Consider the following 22,152-nt stretch of genomic DNA (forward strand, 5'->3'; position numbering starts at 1 on the left):
CTTTCAGTGCTGCTAATATCAGAGCATTGGTGATGCTGTAGAAGATTTGCCAGCTCTCATGCGTCAGCATGAGTTTCCTGGTGGTTGCTCTGTTTTCTTTAAGACCCTAACTTCTGGGATCAAATTACTGAAATAAAAACACCACTTTTTAAGTAATAAAATCAAATTTCTAGCTCTCAGCTGGTGAAAAAAAAAAGTGTGGAAAAAAGATCCAAGGTTTATAAAGCTAAAAAAAGGAAGCACTGAAAATATTCTGTTTTCTAAAAAATATATATAATCAAAACTTGTAAACAATTTTAATTATATTTTGCTGTTTAACTCCTGATACTGACATTTAACCCCCCCATGGATTATTCATCAGTGTATAATAAAAGAATTGTCAACAAAATGCAGAAAAGGTTGAAATGTCGGTAAATAATCCAGTTACCTACTGGGTAGAGAGCAAGATGAAGTGTGCATATCTCAGAGGGGTGATGACATACTTTACATTCCAAAAATAACAGAGAGAGTGGTAAACAGAATCTTAGCTTGACAGATTTTAAGATCAGTAGGTATGGCTCATTTATACATGATACTCTTGAGAGACAGCCAAAAAAAAGTAATTTTATTTTTATGAAGTCTTGGGGTAGCAGAAATATGGAGCTAAGTGGAAAAAAATATCAGTTCTCTGCCAATATTAAAAGCAGGTGGATCAGATGACCTGATGATGCTAGATCTGTCAGCTTGGCTATGCTCCCAGAAAAAATAAGAGTAGAGTAGGTAGAGGCTTCAACAAATAAAATATTAAAGAAACATAATGATAATCATAACAATAACAATAATAATAAAGTGCAGGTCAATGTGGGGTTAGGGAAAATAATTCTCATGAAGCTGATTTCACAGACTCATAGGATGGTTAAGGTTGGAAGGGACCCTAAAGACCATAAGGTTCCAACCTCCCTGCTATGAGCAAGGACACCTCAAACTAGACCAGGCTGCACAAGCCTCATCCAACCTGGCCTTGAACACCCCCAGGGAGGGGACTTCCACAACCTCCCTGGGCAACCTGTTCCAGTGCCTTACTACCCTCACAGTGAAGAATTTCTTCCTGATGTCTAACCTGAATCTCCCCTCTTTCAGTTTAAAACCATTATCCCTTGTCCTATCACTGCCCTCTCTGGTGAAGAGCCCCTCCCCAGCTTTCCTGTAACCCCTTCAGGTACTGGAAGGTGCTATAATGTCTTCTCCAGGCTGAACAGCCCCAACTCTCTCAGCCTGTCTTCACAGCAGAGGTGCCCCAGGCCTTTGATCATCTTTATGGCCCTTCTCTGGACCGTCTCCAACAGCTCCATATCTTTCCTCTGCTGAGGGCACCAGAACTGTACACAGTATTGCAGGTGTGGTCTCACCAGAGCAGAGCAGAGGGGCAGAATCACCTCCCTGGCCCTGCTGGCCACACTTCTTTTGATGCAGCCCAGGATGGGGTTGGCTCTCTGGGCTGTGAGCACACACTGGCAGCTCATGTCCAGCTTCTCATCTAATATTTCTAAAATGATCTTATATTTCTAAAATAAGATAACAAGTTTTACTGATAAAAGTATTTTCTTGCTTCTGTAAGCAACTATCTGGTTAGAAAAATCACATTTTAATGAAAAGGTAGAAGAATGTAAACTCAATCTGGTTCACATTGGTGAAAACTCAGTACGCTAGTTTTAAAATAACTAAAAGAGGAACCATCCCTGAGCATTTCCTTTTCAGAGAGGTTCTGCAGGGATTGGGTTTTGTCTTACGCTGTTTAAGGTTGTGTTGTTTTGTTTTAAACCATGCCCCAGATAAAAAATCCTGAGTGACGAAGTTTGCAGCTGACACAGAGGTCGGAAAAGTGGTTGGACAGAAGAAGAAGAGCTGCCTAGCACTGACTAAACTGTAACATCTGGCAAGGGCAGATGACCAAGCAACATGCATTTCCTTGCATCCACTGTCAATCTCAGAACAAAGGACCTCAGGGTGGTGCTTTTCAGCCCTTGGTATCTGAAGGACCAAGAAACTCTTTAAAATAAATCCTTAGTCTGCTTACAGTCCTACTGAGAGACACCTGCCACTTTTATGGGATATGTGTGTACATGTCAGACAGCTGACAAGAATTTCTTAACTCAGTTGTTAAAATCAGTCATTCTGACTGCATGGGGTAACACCATGGCACGTCGGACCTAGAACATCAGTGACTGTATTTTGAAAACAGGCCAGCCACAGCCAGCCACAGGTCACTCTGGCATGTAGCTGTTTGGCACAAGGAATAACAAGATCCTTGGATCGGATCCACAGACAGGAAAGATGCTGGGTTGGACATGTTGCTTGAGCTCTTTACTTGGCTCCTCTGTGCTCTCAGGTCTCCAATCCTAGTAACCACAATTCCAGAAAAAGAAAGAGCCATGATGTGAGTAAAAAGCTGTGAAGTGCACCTCATCACACCAGGGTCAAGGAGCTCAAAGCTGTCCATCTTCTGAAAGAAAAGATAAAGTATGACTTAATCACAGTTGGTCTGGGAAAAGATCTAGGAGCCCAAAAGAGGTGTAAGCAGACTTAAATCTTCAAGATTTAAACCTAGAAAAGTACTTCTTCAGCAGCTGCCCAACCCTAGAGTCAATCCAATTGATTTGGCACTTCTCTGTTTGGCTGGATAGATCACTCCAGAACCTGTAGTTCTTTCCCTGTGTGTGCCCTGGCCTGTCCTGGCCATGTATTTCTGCTTCTTATCCCTGCCTAGGGTGGATCAAGATCCTGACTCCAGGCAGAAGAGCACTGCAACCCCTGGAGCCCCCTCAGCAAACCCTGTAAGACCGCCTCCACCACACACTGCCATACACCACCCACAACTCTTCTTATCTCTGTATGTGTTCTGCATTAAACAACCCTGGAGAGAATGACTGAAGGAGCAGAACTTGCTCTTGCCCTTTCTCTGTCCCCGTGCCAGCCGAGTGCCCTACCCACCAGTGCTCTTCCTTCAGGATGTGCTTGTGCCATGGTGCCCAGCCTTGCCCAGGACAGGTCCCCCTTACTCTGTGACCCTGCTGGCTTCCCCCCAGCACCTAAACCCACAGATGAGGTAGGTAACCAGGGTGTGGGCTCCCAGTCAGCACACAGCTGTCCAGTGCCTACCTGAACCTAGCCTGAAGCAGGTGAAAAGACATTTGGCAGCAGAGTGCTCTTCCCCATTGCAGCATAAGGCATCACGAGATTAAAAGGCTGCAGGATGAGACTTGGCAGATTCAGACTCAGGACAAAAAACAATAATAATTAACAAAGTGGGTAATTAAGCAGTGGAAGAGCATGCTAAAGTTTGTGGCTGGTTCTTCACTGCTGAGTATTTCACACCAAAATGTCTTTTTATCAAGGAGATGCTCTAATTCAGATGGGAGTGAATTAGGTCAGGGGAGTTCTCTGACCTGAGGTAGGTAGAAGATCATGCAGATAATCCACATACTCCTTCTGGCCGTGTGACTAATTCCCTTTGGTACAGCTATTCCTGATGTGAGATCCGCTCGGACCTGTGCTTGCCCTCAGGAACTTAAAAACTAATTACATTTGTTGTGTCAACCCATTAGATACTCAGAGGCTGCATGCAGACTCGTTAGTTAGACTGAATTATGTCTTTGCTCTTTGAAGGTTATCAAAACATTCAGATCTAGCATGTTTCATGGTCTGCCACCATTACTTCTTCTCTGTACAGTGATTTCTGTGGTTACTCCTTGCTAACAAACCACAGACTTTTCATGCACATATGCTGGTTTCAGCTACTTCGTAGGTTGAAACTATGGTGGCTGATGTCATCCTGATCTTTTAAATCTATCTTACTTTTGATGAAACCCTTTATTTTTAGATATTTTTTTAAAATAAACATTTGTTTCAGATCTCATGCATAGATTTGATTTTAAAAACCTGGCAGCCCAGATTCCTGCAGAAGATGTATAGTAGCTCCCACATCAAGAGCTTGCAGGCCCCAGGTACCTCCACACCTGTAGAGTCTGCAGAGGAGTCCAGAAAGCCAGTCGTGTCCTGGGCTGCATCAAGAGAGGTGTGGCCAGAAGGTCAAGGGAAGGGATTCTTCCCCTCTACTCTGCTCTTGTGAGATCCCACCTGGAATACTGTTTCCAGTTCTGGAGTCCCCAACACAAGAAGGACATAGAGCTCTTGGAGCAAGTTCAGAGGAGGGCCATGAAGATGGGCTGGAGCACCTTTCCTATGAAGACAGGCTGAGAGAGTTGGGGCTGTTCAGCCTGGAGAAGAGAAGGCTTCAGGGAGGCCTTATAGCACCTTCCAGTACCTGCAGGGGCTACAGGAAAGCTGGGGAGGGGCTTTTTATAAGGGCAGGTAGCAACAGGACAAGGGGAAACAGCCTTACACTGGAAGAGGGTATGTTTAGGTTTGATATTAGGAAGAAATTATTTATTGTGAAAGTGGTGAGACACTAGAACTGCCCAGGGGCTCTGAGCAACCTGGTCTAGTGGGAGGTGTCTCTGCCCATGCAGGGCATTGGAACCTGATGATCTTTAAGGCCCCTTCCAACCCAAACCATTATATGATTCTATGAACTTTCCTAGGGCACAGGCAGGCAGTCAGATTCTTGCTGTGAAAAATCTCATGTCTCTGTACCTCCTTTGGAGAGTGAAGCAGTCGGCCTCATTTCTTCTCTTCTCCCTCTAAGAACAAACAAACAATGAGGAACTGGTCTTGAGAGACTTTTGAGATGCCACCACTGTCTTCCGAATGCAATGATGTTCCTCTGGGGAGCTGAGTGTCCATCATCAGGTGCCATCCTCATCCTGAGCCATTCTTTCTGGGGTGACTGCAACAGTATCAAGAGCTGCCCCATATCCACATTCTTCATTGACATTAATCCACCAGTTTGCATACTTGCTGGGCTGGCTGTGCATTTAATGTGTGAATAATAGTTTTTATGACTGTTATTCAGCACCTACATACTTTTGCTGGAAGCAGGGTGGGGAAGTTTTTAGTTAATGAAACTGTTATTATTTGCTGACAAGATCACTGAGTATCTTAAGAAGAGGGAATTTGATCTCCTTCCAAGTAACTAAGCAGGAGTTTGCACTGCAGAACATGTGTGAAGTGTGTGTATTCCAGGGGAAAAAAAAAAAAAGAAAAAAAGAGAAAAAAAAAGCATCATTTACAGTCCCATTTCCTAGGGACTTCAACATCTGTGAGGAAGCAACATCAGTGTCCACATTCTTTACAATGACTTCATTATTTTAGCTCTGGGCCAGTGGAGCAACACATGAACACACCCTTCTGTTAGACCCACTTCACGTGAACTCAACCTCATGGCAACCCCTCTCTTGTGCTTGATATTCCTAAAGCTTCATCTAGCCTGGGAAAATTAATTCATTGTGAAGCAGTTATACAAAAAAACACATTCCAGATGACTGGATTTTTCGCATGCAGACAGTGGTGAGGCTAATACTGGTGGAGTCCTCTTGAGAGCATGAGAGTGCTCCAGGTGTCTTGGCTCTGAGAAGCATTTAAGGAGGGTCCTGAAAGGAGAGCTGGACTCCAAGTCCTGCTCCTGCAAAGTTGCAGTCACATAATATACACATGTGAGTCCCACCAGGACTGCAGCTCCACTGCCTTCTCCTACCCAGGTACCAGCAGGAGTTAGAGACATGCAGCCTGATGCTCTATGGCCATATGTCCCTGCAGAAAGCTGTAGGGGCTGACCATGCTGCCCACACCATGACCAATGATGCAATCCCACATCCAGGCCTCTCAGTGATCCCACCCAGAGTCAGAAGGTGCTCGTGGATCAAGGAGGTTGTTGACCATTAAGGCAAGAGCATAAATTGGTGCAGTATCTCAAGCACTGGCTGGCTGGCTCCTATTAAGGAAGATGTGGATGAAAGCCCCAGGGAATGGCATACAGCCCTCCAGTCCTCCAGAGCATGGTACTTGTGAATCCTGCTGTCAGCTGCTGCTACTGACCAAAGAAGCAAAAGAAAGGGCCAAGTACCCACAAGGAGGAGAGGAGACGTTTCACTTGTTTAATTTCACAGCTTCCAAAATCTGCCTAAAACTTGGGGGTAGAGAACACATGAGAAGAAAAGCGCTGTTTACATAATTCTTTGGCAGTGAAGTGGGTCAGCGGTTCTTGTGGGAGAAGAGGAATGCAGTTTTTAAGATATGAAGAGCATCTCTGTACTTGGCAATAGCTGGACAGTCCTGCTTCATGGAGAGTAACACAGAAGTTTATGATGGGCTTATAAGCCTTGTCTTTTTGCCCCATGCTCACTCCTCTGAACACAGCTCTGTAAAATGGAACATTCCTGCTGTTTTCTTTAAAATAATCTGTAATTCCTTGGCCATAATTCAAAGGGAGGCACCAATCTGTTTGGTTTGGTTGTTCTTTTTTTCTCTCTTCCACGAATGTTGTTGTTTGTGTTAACTGGCAAATCTAATCATCCAGCTCAGAGGAGAGTTACACAACTGTAAACCTCCTGAGATTTCAGTTGAATAGCAAATCTTGCTTAATAGCCCCGTGTTTGCTTCCTGCTTCAGATTTGCAGCTCCTTTGGTGTTACAGCTGTGCTGTGCTTTTACAGCAAAAGGAATGCTGGATGGTTCCACTTTGCAGGACTTAACAAAATGAGTCTGGCTGTATTAAACGTGAGATAGATCCCCCACAAGGAGCAGTAGTCTGAGTGATTCATGTAAACACTTAAAGTCAGTCTTGGATAAGCTTCCTAGTCATACAAGGTGGGTAATGGTGTGCAACCAGCAGAGCCCCTCTCCTTGGAAGAGCACTGGTGTTGTTTATCCTTGCCAGGAAGCAGCAGGATGAGTATTGGGTAATAACAGATAACGCAGGGTTTGGGTAGCTATTTCCTGCAAGGAACCGTGAGTGTCTTTTCTGTGGAGCTGCCTAGTGCTGTGAGACCTTCTTCATCTGCACCCTTGATGTGGGCCATCTGGAGAGGAAAAAGCTCATCACCAGCTAGATATATAACCAGACTTATGATCACTTTCTTTTGCAGTTGACTTTTAAGGGAGATAAACTCATCAGGACAAGCTCTGGAGGAAAGGCAACTTACAGGTATGTGCATTTAATACATGTTGATAAAGGCATAAATGAAGTTACTTTATTTTCCTCTGGTCTTCAGTGTCTCTATTTCAGAATCCATCATTCAAACCTATCCTTCCTGTTACATTTTTGCCTCCACCCACATGCTATGGGGCCTGACTGACCTCAGCACGGCTGCTGCAGGACCATGTGGCTGAACAGCATCAGCGGTCCCGGGCTGGGGCGTCCCCTGCTGTAATGCTGAACATTCCTCTCTATGAGCTGGGAAAATGCCACGTGCTGAGGCACCCGCTTGCACATCCACAGGGTATTTCTTTTCTTGCCTTGCTTTGGGCCCTCCCTGCCTGGCTTGGCAGATGTGTCCCCTGTCACAGCAGCTTTGCTGGCTCTGGAAGTAGCCCCAGCATCAGCCACTTCTAATAGAGCTGTAGCTGAACCAAAGCACGTAGCTCTGGGTGTGGAGCTGGGGAGCCAAGTTTCTGCAGTGCTTCCAGATGCGAAGCAGAAGAGTTCATTTTAGCCTGTTTTTGAGATATTTTTTTTTAAAGCACCATGCAAGCACACTGCAAACAACATGTAGTGTTTGCTGTGTTCAGCTGCGTGTTCCCACTGGTGGTCACTGAGCATTTTTTCTAGCTGAGACTCTGCAGCTGATGCCCCGTCTGTGCACTGGGACAGGTTGGCAGCAGAGACCTCTCCCACCAAAATCCAAACACAGACTACCCCATGCCCACTCTGTCCCATGTGTGTCCTCTGCCCATAATCTCCAAGGTAATCCCATCCTGACAGACTGCTCCATGGACTGAGGAGGGGCAGTGCCTACGCTCACTCAACCAGGAGGCAAATTCCTCTCAGCTTTGGGGAGTTTGGACCGAATAAGGACTGTGTGATTTTGACCAACCAGTTTGGCAAGGAGTGCTCCAAGGAGTTGTTATTGCTGAGTAAATTCCTGTCTATGTGGACACTCAGAAGAAAGGGCAGAGGCTGCTGGAGAGTCACGACAGGTATTGATTTCTATAGGGAAGCAGGAGGTTGGACCCAAGCCTCGATTGCCCTCATGCTGCACTGGTACTTTTCCCTAACATGCATTTTAGGGAAAAATATCACTTGTTTTGTCCTGCCTGTTTGTTTCAAGCAAACTCCTTAACAAATCCTGTAGCATTTTCTGGGGAATTAAGTATGATTGTGGCTGAGAGAAGAATTAAAGAAACCTTCAGTGCAACCTGTTAATGTTTTTTTTTCAGGTGATAAAAAATGAGCACGATGATATCCTGGTTGCTGCTGCTTCTTCTCCTGGTCAGCTTCAGCTCACCTGCACCCAGGTTGTCGGTGTGTATCTCTTAGCTAGTGTCTGTACAACCTCGCAGTAGTTTATCATTCCCAGTCATGTAGAGATAGATGTTCCCCCACAAAAGGGATGTGGACCCACGAGAGCTGAGCAAAGATGTGTCTGCCTGCAGTTAAAGGAAGGTCACTCTTGTGGTCTTGCTAATACAGGGTTTTCATGGCATTAGAGGATGAACAGAGCTCTAGATGGCTGGACTGAAATTATCAAGAGTTAAAAGCAGCAACAAAAAATCCTTCAAGAAAAACAAAGGATTTTATGGCCACTGAAGAAGTACTCCGGTCCATTTCCTTAGGGAAAACTGCCTGCATTTCTCATTATTATTTAAAAAGCAGGAAAGGGAAGAGGTGGTTGGCATAGTCTGAGGTAATCTGTGCTTTTCTCATGAGCAAATTACTTTTGGGCCATGCCAAGGAGGTACTGAGCTTGGCAAGAAGAGTTTGGCCAGCTTGGGGCTGTCTACAGCAGGTCTCTGTGTGCCTCCAGCCTGTAAATCCTCTTTGGAGGAAAACCAGCAGGCCTAGGAGAAGGAAGAGGCAGCTGGGAGGCTGTGTTTCAGCATGTTCGTCAGCCTGCTGCCCTGGGCAACTGCTTGTTTTGCTTATGCCTAGAACTGGTCCTGACCTGGTAGCACTCAATTCCAGTCAGTGTGGGGCAGATTCTGGTCTTGGCTATGGTAATGCAGCTCTGAAGTTACTCATCTGATCCTGGTAGGCTCACTGCTTTCTGCTGATTTGCACCAAATAGCAGCTCTTTTATCTTCCAGTTTTACAAGAAGATGTTTTTGAAATCTCACTGGTTTGGCCTGGCTGTGGTGCAAGAGCCAGTTTTTCCCCTTCTTACTACCCTGAGCAGTCTCATAGTCTGCAAACACTCCCCTTTGATTTCATTCGATGGAAGTCAAGATGAATTATTTTTTCCAAAGTAATTTTCTGCATATTTGCTCTGATACTGGGCTGCTCTGAGCAGTAGCAAGATCATTGCAGAAAACCCTTCTCCACTGGGTTTAACTCAACAGTCCATGTTGTGCACAGTTCAAGTATCTTAGAGAGGGACCATCAATGAATCATCTTGATCCACAGAGGCAGTGTGACATGTTGGGATCAAGAGGAGACAGATATTCGTCTCTTTGCCTGTCTGCTCTTGCCACTAACTGAAGCTGGGTTTTTTTGTTTATTTCTCCATAGGAAAGAGATCTCTGCCTCGTAGACAACAACAAATTAAGACAAAGGTTAAAACACCTTAAAGACTTGCTTTACTTATATGAACTGCAACTGAAGGACATTCTGGAAAACTCTTACCACAGAACAAAAAGTGGGCTGTTCTCAGGCAACAGGACCATGCAGCTTGAGACGCTTTTACCCACAACCAGTGGAAATTTGATAGTCTATGAAGAAGGTATGTTTTGCACTAGCAGACGTGGAAATTTCAGCTTGCCACAATGCTTACTTCTCCCTGCAGAGTCCCATGTGTACTATTTTATTTCTGCTAAAAGCTGTAGAATTTTTAAAGTGGATTGTGTTTTAAAACACAACCAGATACATGGGAAGTAGAAGGGCAGAGGGATGGCCTTGGTACCAGCAAAGGTTTCTTGGGGCTGGTATCAGCTGGCCCAGCTTTAGGCAGCTCACAGGCAGGTACAACGCAGACACCTGCAGCTGGGCTTCTCTCCTGGTGCAGAGAGGAACAGACACCTCTCAGATGTGTTCTATCAGACCTACATTAGACATCTGCTTTAGGAGGAGATGTGTCTTGCTCTTGAAGAGCTCATTTTCCCCAGCTGACTTACAGGAGTGGATATTAGCCTCCCTGCAATGATCTTGCTAACACAGCCAGCCCTGGTTCTGCATAACTCCCATGTGATAGCCCCAGCCTGAGCTGCAGCCATGCCCTATCTCACGAGAGATTTGGGAATGACTCCTTCAGTGGGTGTGGCTGTAAAGATTTTCAAGCCTTGCTGCTCTACATCAAGCCCAGCAGTCTGCAGACCAGCATTGCTAGTACACTACTGACCCATTTGCTTTGGCTGTGCAGGGTTTGCAGAACTATTAGCCAGGCTGGCCAAGTGCCCTGCGCCCATGCAGCCTCCCAGCAACCTCTTCTCTTGCCTGCCCTTTGCTTTCTCCCCACCCTGTTTAACAAATCAATACTGCTCTGCCTAGATTGTGCTGCCGTGTATAACCAGAAGAAGACCCAAAATGGCTATTACCGGATCAGGCCCAGAGCAGACCAAGAGCCTTTCCTGGCATATTGTGACATGTCTGATGGTGGGGGCTGGACTGTCATTCAGCGGAGAAGTAATGGCAAGGAGAATTTCAACAGGTGGGTGCACCATGGTTGCATCAACAGGGCTTGCAGTCAGGCCTCCAGCTCCCACCCTCTATCCTGCTGCCTGTCAAAACCCACCATTTAAGAAGCAGGATATGCAAAAATATGCTTTAATGATACTAAGTCTGGGAATTAGTTCAACGTGGGGGTACATTTTTGTTGCAGGGAGCCATTTTCAAAATGGACCTATAATGCCTTTTCTGTGGCTTCTCTTCATTTGAGTAAGTGTGCATATTTGTTTTATCATTATTGCAGACTGCCAGAGGCTCCAAATTGGCAGGTATCTGCTGCCAGCACATAGACTGAGACACATTGAGCATATCTGTTCTTATACCAGGAATTATGATCAGCATAATGTAACACTCATTTCCTTATTTGGATTATTCAAAAAGATGTCAAACCACTGGTCCAGATTGTCCTTTCTCGGTTCAAAAACCCTGCAAGGTGACTTTCACCTGGAAAATGAGGAGAGGTGCTCTGGTAGCACAGTAAAGAAGAAACTGCCCCATGCAGATTAATTCACTATCACAGCACACACAATTTCAGGGCATGTTTGGTGTCACTTACAGCGAGTGCAGTTCCTTGCAAAGCTACTTCAACTGGCTCTAAGCTGGCTTGCCCTGAGAGTGGCAGCCGTTTGGCCATGTTAGTTCAGCTCTCAGCACAGGTGAATGTAAAACATCCTGAAGAGGAGCACTAGTATGTAGGTCAGGAAGAATTAATATCCTTAATAATGACATGAGAAAGGAAATAAAAAGTGGGTTGGCAAAACTGGAAATGTCAATACACAGGAAGTATATGTGAATATCAAAGATAATACCTAAACAACAGATGAGATTTTAAGAGAATGAAATTATAAGAAGAAATTAACAGCAGAAGATTTGTCTTACAAATATGAAACCAGAGAATGCTGATGAAAAATAAGTATATGTCTTCAAAGGACAATTTGCCACATCCAAACAGTGATCCTGCAAAAATGCAGAGGTGAGAGTGGTCGATGAATCTAAAATAAATTTAAGTGAAACAGGAGCACAAAGCAGACCCAGTTATTTTCCTTTTAACTTCATCTGGAAACTTGTTTCCAGCTTCTCTTCAGTTTTGGATTCTTCCCCGTATCACATTGTACATCCAAGATTGTAGCATATTTTAGATTACAACATTAATTTCCAGCCAGGAGAACATTTGAATTATGATTTGCTAAAGAAGAGTATCAGATGCTTTCTGCTGCTGTTTTCCTCTCTCATCTAAATGACAACCTCATTCTGTGAGCACTGCACCTGGCAGTTTGAAGGCTTGATCCCAATATATGTGTGTGCACAAGTTTAGCAGGGGAAGAAGTAAGCTGTGAGTTGTATTTACTTCTAAGGCAGAGTGACAAATCCCATCTCAGCTTGCAATGAATCAGATGCTTCTAGAAAACAATGTCTAGAGGTACAGCTGAGGTTTTACTTGTTATGCTAGCCAAGTCTCACAGACTGTCTCATTCCCTCACATGCTGAAATTGATATTTGTATCTCACTGCAGGAAATGGGATGATTACAAGCTGGGATTTGGGAAATTCCAGGGCAAGAATGATGAATACTGGCTGGGCAATGACCACATCTATGACCTGCTTGCTAGAGGTGCAAGTATTTTTCCTCCACAGATTTCTTTCTAATTCATATGAGATAGTTTATTTAACATGATACTGCTTTGTGTTTAGGAGAGAGCTTGTTAAAGATTGACCTGATGGACTGGCATGGGGAAAGACGTTATGCTGTCTATGAAAATTTCCAACTTGCAAATGAGCAGGTAAGAAATGGAGACAGAGGTGATCTCCTCATTTTATCTGTGAGAGTGGGACACCTGCATGTGCAGCATCAGACTTCAGTATCATAAGTGTAATTACAGCTCTGCAAAACTTCCCTGGTCTGGTTCCCCAGGATTCCTGGTTTGGCTGACTGACAAAGAGCCCTGGGAGCAAGGACATGAGCCTGAGTCTTTTTCCTTACAACTACTGAATGCCCAAGCCACCGAGTGACAGGATCATGTGTGTGTGCTCTCTTGCTAACTCTGCTGCTGCACAGAGGGCAGCTCTATTCCACAGGGCACAAGAGTTCCCACATGCATTTGTCTCTGTCCTCATGGTTGAATGAGTCTCCCGTGATGGAGGAGTTAAGGGTATGAACCTCTGCAAGGAAACTGAATCCTGTTCTCCTGCTTCCTAGGAATGTGTTTCAGGCTGTGACATAAAAGGCAATCACCAGAACAAACTCTTTCTAGTTTGTTTTAAAAGAAAACAGTGAACTCTAATCAAAGCTTTGAAAGAGCAGTTTTAAGTTTCTGGAAGTCAGGTACCTGTAGCACTACACTTACAGACACAGAAAGCCCAAAGGCAGACACACATCCCTGTATTTTCATGTTTGCTTTCCAGCTTCAGACAGGGTTCTATTCAATGCAGGTGCTGGTTTTGCAGGCTTGTCTTTTTGAACACCACACAAAAGCCACCCAAATACCTGAGGACATGAGTTCCATTGCATGAAGCAGTCCGAGTTCCAACTCCGTCATGACTCCAAAATGTACACAGTTTGCAATTAGGGTCTTCTTGTGAAATTTTGAACAGCTTAATTTTAATACTTTACTGCTGTTTTTCATAAACAGAAGTGTAATGTGATGACAGGAACAAAACACACCACAAAAGTAATCACCCATCTCATATCAAATGTTTCTTATATCTGTTACCTGTTCACAACAGAACTATTATTCTAAGTATCCCTACCAGAACAGAATTATTTAGCTAGAAATCAGGTCTTGGAGGAGCAAAATTCCTAAGAAGTTATTCCTGCTGAAAAACTGATCAGTTTATGAAGGCAACTATTTGGCAAAGTTTCATACAATCATAGAATATGCTGAGTTGGAAGGGACCCATGAGGATCACCAAGTCCAGCTCCCCTCCCTGTGTAGGGCACCCCTGGAATCACACCATGTGTCTGAGAGCAAGTTTTCTGCCAAGTTGTTCTTGATGAGCTAAGAAGAGCCTTGAAGCTTGTTACATAGTGTACCAAATGGTTATTTAAAGAGAATGAAGCCTGAAGTCCTTTGTGGCAGCAGCAGTAAAGAGCAATTCCTTTTCAAAGGTTAAATCCCATAGTCATCTACAGTAGGATCATTAACGAATGGGGCCAAAAATCACCCTTGACTTCAACAGTCATGCCTTTGACAGCGGATACAATGGCTAGAGCAAAGTTGATCTGAAAAAACTGGTGGAAGGGCAGAAAGAGCTGTTGTCAAAGACTTGTTTCACATCTTCTTGCAGGACAATTACAGGTTATGGTTTGGCAGTTATTCTGGTAATGCTGGCGACGCTCTGTCTGGTGGGAGCAATTTTGAAAATCAGTGGTCAGCCTCTCACAGAGGGATGCAGTTCACCACATCTGACAAGGATCATGATCGATTCCTGACAGGCAACTGTGCTTTAGAAAACAAGAGTGGCTGGTGGTTTAACAGGTATGGAAAACAATTAATTCCTCTAGGATGCATAGGGTGTGGGTGGCTGTACAGCTGAGAGGACTTGACAACCAGCTGGAGGTTGCTGCGTGTGCATGCCACCTCGCACGGTCAAATCTAAGACGTCCACACCTACAAATCCTCAGAGGAAAGCAGTCTACATCTTTCATTACGAAGCACAGCAGGTAAGTTGCATTCATTTTAAGAAAATGGATCAGAATAATGCCTAGAGGGGAATGACCTGGAAGGAAAAGAGCCCAATTAAAATTCCTTAAAGTGCTTTGAGTTATATCCTGGGAAAGAAAACAATTGTAGCCACCCCAAGGCACAGTGTGTACAAAGTACATATCCCTCTTGTGGAGCACATCTAGGGACTTAGCTCCCCCTGAACAGTCCTGATGGTAGGTTTGCTAGTTGGGCATAGCCCACACATCAGCACAGAGGGACTCAGGTTCACCAGCCACAGGAACAGGGACATGCTGCACTCAGTCTTTATTGCAGGATGAGCCTTTTCTTTGACCAGGCCCTCATTACAGTATGAAATCAGTGGAGTTACAAAAAAGTATATCAATAGTGGGATTTACCTTAACTAAAAGACATCTGCATTTTTAGGTGTCAGTATGTAGCTGCCTGCACTTGAGCTAGAGCCTTCCATACAGCACTACGCCCCTCTTTTTTAGGCAAATGAATCACATCCCCAGCTAATACACTTGAAGGAGTCAACAGATTGAATTATCTGGCCAGTGCCGGTGTCTTCCTCAGGATGATCCACATACTTCTCTGGGTTCCACTAAAGACATTAATCAGATTTCCATAGGCTATTGTAGGACTTCAGAAAACTAGTTCAGTACAGACAAATAAATTATCTAAGTGTCTGAACCTGTCAATGAATCCCACCCTGGTACTCCTAAATGTATGCTGTGTGAAAATTGTACTTCACTGTAATGAAGCAATGTCTTCCCACACTAAACCTAATCTCCTTTTCCCCCTTTCCCACATCGTTCCCAGGTGCCATGCTGTAAACCTCAATGGAAGATACTACAGATCAGGAAGGTACCATGGAACCCATGACAATGGCATTATTTGGTCTACGTGGCATGGGGTGTGGTACTCACTAAAATACTCATCCATGAAAATCAGGGCTCCATTCTTTGTTGATGGTGGGAGTGGAGAAGGTGAGAACAGTCAGGGCATCTGAAACCCACTGCTTTGGAAAGAAAAAAAGTACAAGCTGAAACAAAAATTGCTTAAGCTAGTAGCCAGCCCTCTGCTGCTCCCAGTCCCCAGACCTGATAACTGGAGTTGCACCTGTTTCCAGCAGCTGAACCTAACACTGCAAGTTGTTTGAGCACAGCCAGCCAACAATTTAATGGAAAATAAGTGGATCTCAGTTATGGAATAACCATAGTTTTCATTTTCAGCAATTTTCAGGACTTCATTGGAGGGTATTTATTTAAAGCTCTCTGGACATTGAATGATCAAGAATATCCTTTTAACTATCTCTTCAAGGGCTAAATCTTTCTCATATTGATTTTTACCATCAGTTATGAGAAGATAAAAATAGAAACAAGGTGATGGGGAATTTGGCTTCATCTGGTGTGCCTTTGTGCTTTCTTCTGGATCAGGATAATGTTTTTAAGCAACTCTCAGTTGCAGAATGCTCCTGTAGAGTGTGAAACCAAACCAGTGGATGGACATGCTCCAGCTGCTAATGTGCATCCAGACTAAGGCTACTTCAAAGTAGATCCCCACAAAACAGACACTGTGGACACTGGGATTTGTTGCTAAGAACGTCCCACTGCAGATCCACTTCTGTAGCACACTGCAACTCAGTAATGCAGACAAAGACAATGCTGCTGGCCAGAGTCAAGCCTCAGATTAAAATCAGGCACATTTTACTAAATTGAAGATGAGCACAAATATTCTTGGGAATTCATAAAACGATTAATTTGTACACGCTCACGTTAATTTATCAGATGATTTTGGGTTAGACAAGGGGAATCAAAGTGGAAAGTGACTGAACCACAGAGCTCACTGCTTTCATTGTCTCATCAGAGTGAAAGGCAAGAGCAACACAAATGACTGAAAGAAATGGAATACTGAAAATTTATTTTTCACAAATTGTTAATAACAACAGTTAAAAATGAACAGTAGTATGAGCTTGATGCAAATCATTTAACTACTATCATGCTGTAGAATGAACAATAGCATTTTTTTTAACTGGTAGTTCTTCTCCATTTATTTGCTTTTAGAGCCATACATACTGTAATTTGTATATCCACAAAGCATGAAATAAAACCATCTGAGTAGGACTTAACACTTTGTATTTCATTTTCAACAGTAAGAACTTGAACAGATACTTGAATGAAAATCTTGAGAAAAGTCATACGAGAATTTCATTCTTTTGGTGTTGTCTCTGGTGCTTTTGCACCTGCTGTCCTGGATAGCTGAGAGGGTCTGCAAGGTAAGTTTAGTTTCCATGGCTCAAGGTGTCCTGGAGACAATGCAGAGATATGTGAAAGTTCAGTGTAAAATCTGGTTTGGCTCTGCTGTTTTGTCAAGAGGTAAACCCTGTTCTCACTCCTTCCTAGCCATCCCAGTGATTGCAAGTGTGAACACCAGAGCACACCAGGCCAGCACTCCAGGAAGCCACGCTCCTATAGCCTGTGCCTTGGCCAGATTGCACTGCTGCCCTCTTCCCAACTGTTGGCATGTACCCATGTGGAATGAAAATTGCACCTACATCTCTGAAACGAGGTTGCCCTTGTGAAGAAAAGGCTGCGAACAACCAGCAACTTCCTATTCCCTTTCTGATCATGACTTCTGTTATTTTACTATGGTAAAATCTTAGTCCAAGGTTTTAACTACATGTTGGGAATATATGGAAATGCTGTGGCCACTGACACAATGCTGAGGGCAGTAAGGACAGAAAAAAGTGAGTGAAAGAAGTTAATGCCTTCTGGCAGATGATGCTCAATCCCATTATTCAGTAGAAGGCCTGGGAAGCAGGGTAGACACTACAGACTAGTGATGCTCAACTCTGCATGCTGAAAATCAACTACAGCACCAAAGGGCTAGTATTACTGGTCTGACAGTTCACTGAGCAGCCGATCACCCATCTGATAATGGAGTATCAAGATGGAGATAAAGTCAACAGGGCTTAGTCAGACAATGCTACTCAGTCCAGTTCCCCAGTGAGTGAGCAGTGAGCAATATAAAAAGCCAGTATCAATATGTTATGGGTTTTTTTTCTCTCTCTGAGAGAGAAAAAGGGGCCAAGACCTGACAAGCTGGGAGGGAAAGGGTCTGCTTGCTGTCTTAGATATAAGATGTACCCAAGCCCATCTAATGCATTGCAGTAGCTGTTCTGAACACAGCCCATCACCAAGACAAGGCTGAAAGAAGCATCATCCAGCTTAGAGCAAGGCTCCCCCTCCTCAGCCCTCCTGCAGCACAGAAAACCCCCTTGGAGATTCAGGGGTCACAGGGCTTTATGTAGGATCCTGCAGCTCCCACAGTAAACCCTAGAAAGTGTTTCAGAGCCACCTTTATCTTAATAAACAGGGTAAAATGCCACTAGCCAAGTACTTATTTGATCTGAGGGCTACTGCCAAGCTCAAATCACTCCCACTGAAAGTTAAGGAAATGCTTACTGGATGTTGCTGTGCTGCACGTTTGATCTCCAGGGCTTCCTGCACTGAGAGGCTCACCAAAGCTGTAAACAGATACTGTAGCACTGCAGGTCTAAGGCTGACAGATCACTGCTTCAGGGCCAACATGCGTCACACAGCAGAGTTTACCTTAGAACAGGGGTGGTAAGTAACCTGAGCAGCAATTGCTTCAGAGGCCTGGTTTCCAGTTCATTTAAGTCAGTTTAAGGACTCATTACATTTGATTAGCCCTGGATCGGTCCTCAAGCATGGACATGTTCTCAAATGCTTCAAACAGCATTTCAAGCTGACAGCTTAGGGGAATGCATAGCTGGTATGAACGCTGCGCTGGGCCAAAGGGCTGAACCTCGTCAACAACCCGGCGTGCTGGCACAGCTCCTGGGAGAGAGGGAGCTCACATCCCCCTGCCAGTCGGATCCGGTGCTCCAGCAGCAGCTGCAAAACATTACCCATCAGAAAGGTGGTTCAGCCAGCAGGGTTTGACTCTGGCAGCCAAACGCCAAGTGTCTGGCTCCTCCCAGCTCTGCGCCTGCCAAGTTACCTGTGCACACTTGGGACACTTCCATGGGGTGCCATCGGTAACTGGGTAACGCACAGTGATGCTGCTCTCCCTTCACAATCATAGTTTGCTTTGGGGGGGGGGGGGGGAAATGTCGTGGGATAGGGAAATCTATGCACTCAGAAAGCCAGCTGAGAAAAGACAGCAGCCAACTGCCAGAGAGCTGCCCACATGCTAATTTTTCCTTCGCACTCACAAGGCCAGCTAAACAGCAAGCAGGGTTAGGCTCCTCACGGGACAGCTGTTTTAAGGCTGACAGGCTCTGCTTGAACCTACCTTCTCTCAATCCATGCTTCACAGGCAGCATCTCCTCTTTCCTGGCTGTTGCCCAACTGCACTTCCCTGGTCTTTGCAAACTCTCTCAAGAGATGGTCATCCTAACAAGTGCCAAGCAAAGTCTCTGAGTCATTCTTGTTGGCCCAAGCTCTCTCTCTCTCTTGTCAACTGGGGTTTCAACCCAGCTCTGAACGTATCCAGCAGTGTGCAATTGCCAATTTTTGATCTCTGGCTTTAAAGTACAACAAAACCTGAAACAATGTAACTTTTGTGCTTCACCACACCATTCTCTGGGAATGACCAGATGTTGTCAAGCTATTTTATTTTTTCTTTTTGTTTTCAAAACAGTTATTCATCAAATATATTTGTTGTTTGCTGGTTTTGTTCATAGTTTATTTTGAGCTTGCTGTATTAGTATTATTGTCAATTCACTTACACTTTAAAAAAATGTGAATACAGGCAAAGATGATTATGGAAAAGATGGGTGATTTAACAGTTCTCTCACTGCCTTTTAAAGGCGCTTAAATGCTGCAGCAACATTTCTGTGAGGGCTAAAATTTCATCATCCACCCTCTTTGCCCTCCCAGTAGCATGCCCTTTTCTAGTTTCCTACAAATACTTGTACATTGCAGTTTTCTTGGTATAAATACTGACAGAAAGAAAGTAAGGAAATCTTGAATGATGAAAAATGTCCCCTCCATTTTAAATTCACTCCAAGTATTCAGCATCAACCATTTGCACTTTGATGCAACCAGCTAAAAGAAACACCATATGACTTACTTGAGCAATTACAGAGAATTAACACAGTTCAGTAACAACTAAGAAAAATCCAGTGAGAACTGCTCACAACTTGAGGTTTGTGTTATCTAAACAAGAAAAGATTCACTAATTAGGACAGATCGTTGAGGATAGTGGACAACATATGCTTTAGGACATCATAATCTACTAGTACACAGTCAACCAAGTGAGAAAGGGTAGATCAGGGGCATTCATTATGCACAACGCACAAAATTTGACTGCTTTATGCAATAAAATCTATTGACTATTCCCGTGTCATGCCTCCATTAACACATCCTTTCCCAGGGTATTTTGTGTGTATTTTACACACATACATACAAAAAAGAATTATACGGAAGCACTTTCCAGTAATTAGAAAGGAATGAGTTCCCACTAGCCAGACTCGGGACATTATTCCTTCCTGCTCCGTGTGAAGGGAATGCCATTCCCACTGCTCCTTCCTCCAGAAGCCAACAGATCCTCTCCCGCGCACACTCCTCTTGCAGGGCTGCAATGAGTCACTCAGATCACCAGCTTCTCAATGCTTAAAGTACTTGTTTCATCCTCCTCATTTGAGCCAAAATACCCAGGGAGGTCAATCATCTGCTGCTCTGCCTCTGTTAAGCCAAAAGTAGTATTATCATAAAAGGCAAACTCAGGGTCGAAGGGGAAGCTCTGGCACTTGTCCCTTCGGTACTGGGCAGGGCTTACACTTAGGCCTCTCTGGGAATTATCTTTGCCAGCTGAGCCCGTTTCTTTCCGCCACACACTTCTGGGGTTAGGTGAAGGGCCCCTCTTACCCCGGCTGTCAGCTGCTGCCTTCTCCTGACCAGCAGGCTGGCGGTCACTGATCAGGTCCAGTTTCTTCACCAGGGGACCCGCCCTGTGGTGGCACTTGGCGCCATGGCCCTGTGGCTCACAGCCCAGCACGGCACTGTGGGGCTGATCCAGCTTTTCAGACGTTGGATTCGCGTTTCTCGATTTTGGCCGCATCCTGTCCTCCAAACCGTGGTCCCATGTTCTGGTCCTGGAGTTGTAGAGAGGAGTCTGTCGGGGGGTGAGGGTGGACATGCTTCGCTCTCTGAAAGGCCTGGACTTCTTAGTTTCATGGAAACTGGCCGTTCTTCTAAACTGGGGGTTCCTGTGACAACCCCTCTCGGACAAGTCCCCCTTATTATCCTGGTGCTTGAAATGAGACCTTCTTACCAAGGTTTGGGTAGGGCTCATTGCAGGATTGGCCTGTGAGAATGGCAAATCCAGCCTAGAATGAGAGCCTTCCCCTGGGAATTTGGGCTGACTGACTGGCTGGTCCAGAAACGGAGATTTGATCCTAAACTTGTTTGACGCTGCCTCCTCTTGGTTTTCCCCGCTCAGTGGAAGCATTGTGGTGGCACCAACAACCGTGTCTGTGAGGGGATTCTGAGAGACATGATACACTTTGGTTGTCTCAGTCAGGCCTTTCTTCTTCATCTCTTTCAGCTGCTGCTGTGCGAGGCGGTAGCTGAAAATCGGAGGGATTATTTTTTGGGCATTTGGCTGAAAGTTTTCACTTCCAGAGGCATCATCTTCTTGGGCAAATTGGAGGCTTCGCCTGTAGGTCAGAGGAATGTTAACAGGGGCATCCCCTCCCTCTGCAAAGCTGTCCCGCTGCTTGTTGCCTTGGCAAATGTTTTCTTCATCAGAGTTTTTCCGGAAGCCGGGGGAATGGATGGAGTTTTGGCGGACAGCAGTGCTGCACTTCTGAGCTCTGCAGAGCTTCCTCCAGAGGGTGATGAGAACAGTGGCAAAGATGATGAACAAGCATAGGGAGATACCTGTGATGGTGACAATATTATTTGCTTTCTGGTCCTCTCCTGGCTGGACTGAAGGTGGGGTGGGAGGCTTGATAGCTGTAACAAAGAGCAAACATACACAACTGTCAGAGTCGCACTGTCATCAGCACTTAGATTCTTTAGGATGGATATTTTGGTACAAAGAAAAAATAACTGATTAATACAGTACAGGAAGTTGTCTGCCAACAAAAAGCATCCATTGTAGATCACTTCAAACTGGCAGGAACACATCTACTTACTTTAAACCAAGGCTCCCACAGACCTTTTAATTGTAACCATTATGTTTGCCCATTCTGCCATTCGATAAGGACTCCTAGATACATGTAAAATGAGGGGTAAAAATAACCCAAACTAGGCTAGTACTTCAGGTATCACTTTAAAATTATTTTACGATAGCTTAAGTGGGTGTCAGAACTGCAGTGAGTTTGAAGAACAGAGAGGCAGCACTAGCACGGGCAGTGTAAGTTTCCTAAGAAGTCTGAGGGTGCTTCTTCCACCACTGCCCATCATCACAACCCCAAAGAACAAAAATCTTCCCCTCTACAGCAGACTAACTTAGAAAAAGGCCATTGCTCTGGTGCTCCTGGCATTCTGGTATTGACACTCTTCTGTTACACACTGGAGATGGGCCTTCAAACAGCAAAGAATACCCTGCAAACCTGTAATGTGAACTTCTCAGAGCTTTCCACAGCCCTATTGAAACCTCTCACCTGTACATTGCACTACATTACAGACAGCTGGACCAATGAGAGATTAATAATTTCTTTTTTTTGGACGAGGTCTCCAGCATTTCAGTGGTAGCCCTGAGC

General features: G+C 44.7%; 2 protein-coding genes across 3 annotated transcripts in view; one reads left to right on the top strand and one right to left on the bottom strand.

Moving 5' to 3' along the window:
• Positions 1-6,607: 6,607 nt before the first annotated feature.
• On the top strand, positions 6,608-16,545 carry LOC127384751 (fibrinogen-like protein 1). Its single transcript, XM_051619588.1, has 9 exons — positions 6,608-6,744; positions 7,023-7,081; positions 8,314-8,398; positions 9,602-9,812; positions 10,577-10,736; positions 12,267-12,364; positions 12,445-12,533; positions 14,038-14,228; positions 15,237-16,545. Exons 3-9 carry the CDS (start codon positions 8,324-8,326, stop codon positions 15,424-15,426), a joined length of 1,014 nt encoding a protein of 337 aa, XP_051475548.1. The 5' UTR covers positions 6,608-6,744; positions 7,023-7,081; positions 8,314-8,323; the 3' UTR covers positions 15,427-16,545.
• Positions 16,317-22,152, bottom strand: part of THSD1 (thrombospondin type 1 domain containing 1) — a 30,251-nt gene continuing 24,415 nt past the window's right edge. For both annotated transcript variants that reach the window (XM_051619568.1, XM_051619575.1), the window contains one exon: positions 16,317-21,400. In XM_051619568.1, coding sequence (XP_051475528.1) covers positions 20,034-21,400 — 1,367 coding nt within the window. In that variant the 3' untranslated portion in view covers positions 16,317-20,033. The remainder of the gene's footprint in view (positions 21,401-22,152) is intronic.

This window comes from Apus apus, chromosome 1 (assembly GCF_020740795.1).
Source record: "Apus apus isolate bApuApu2 chromosome 1, bApuApu2.pri.cur, whole genome shotgun sequence".
Classification (NCBI taxonomy): domain Eukaryota; kingdom Metazoa; phylum Chordata; class Aves; order Apodiformes; family Apodidae; genus Apus; species Apus apus.

Bases quoted from the DNA above. Each gene is read 5' to 3' on its own strand.
- LOC127384751 (XM_051619588.1), top strand. From the start codon at position 8,324: ATGAGCACGATGATATCCTGGTTGCTGCTGCTTCTTCTCCTGGTCAGC. The intron at 12,365-12,444 runs GTGCAAGTATTT...CTTTGTGTTTAG, and splicing joins CTATGACCTGCTTGCTAGAG to GAGAGAGCTTGTTAAAGATT. The intron at 14,229-15,236 runs GTATGGAAAACA...CATCGTTCCCAG, and splicing joins AGTGGCTGGTGGTTTAACAG to GTGCCATGCTGTAAACCTCA.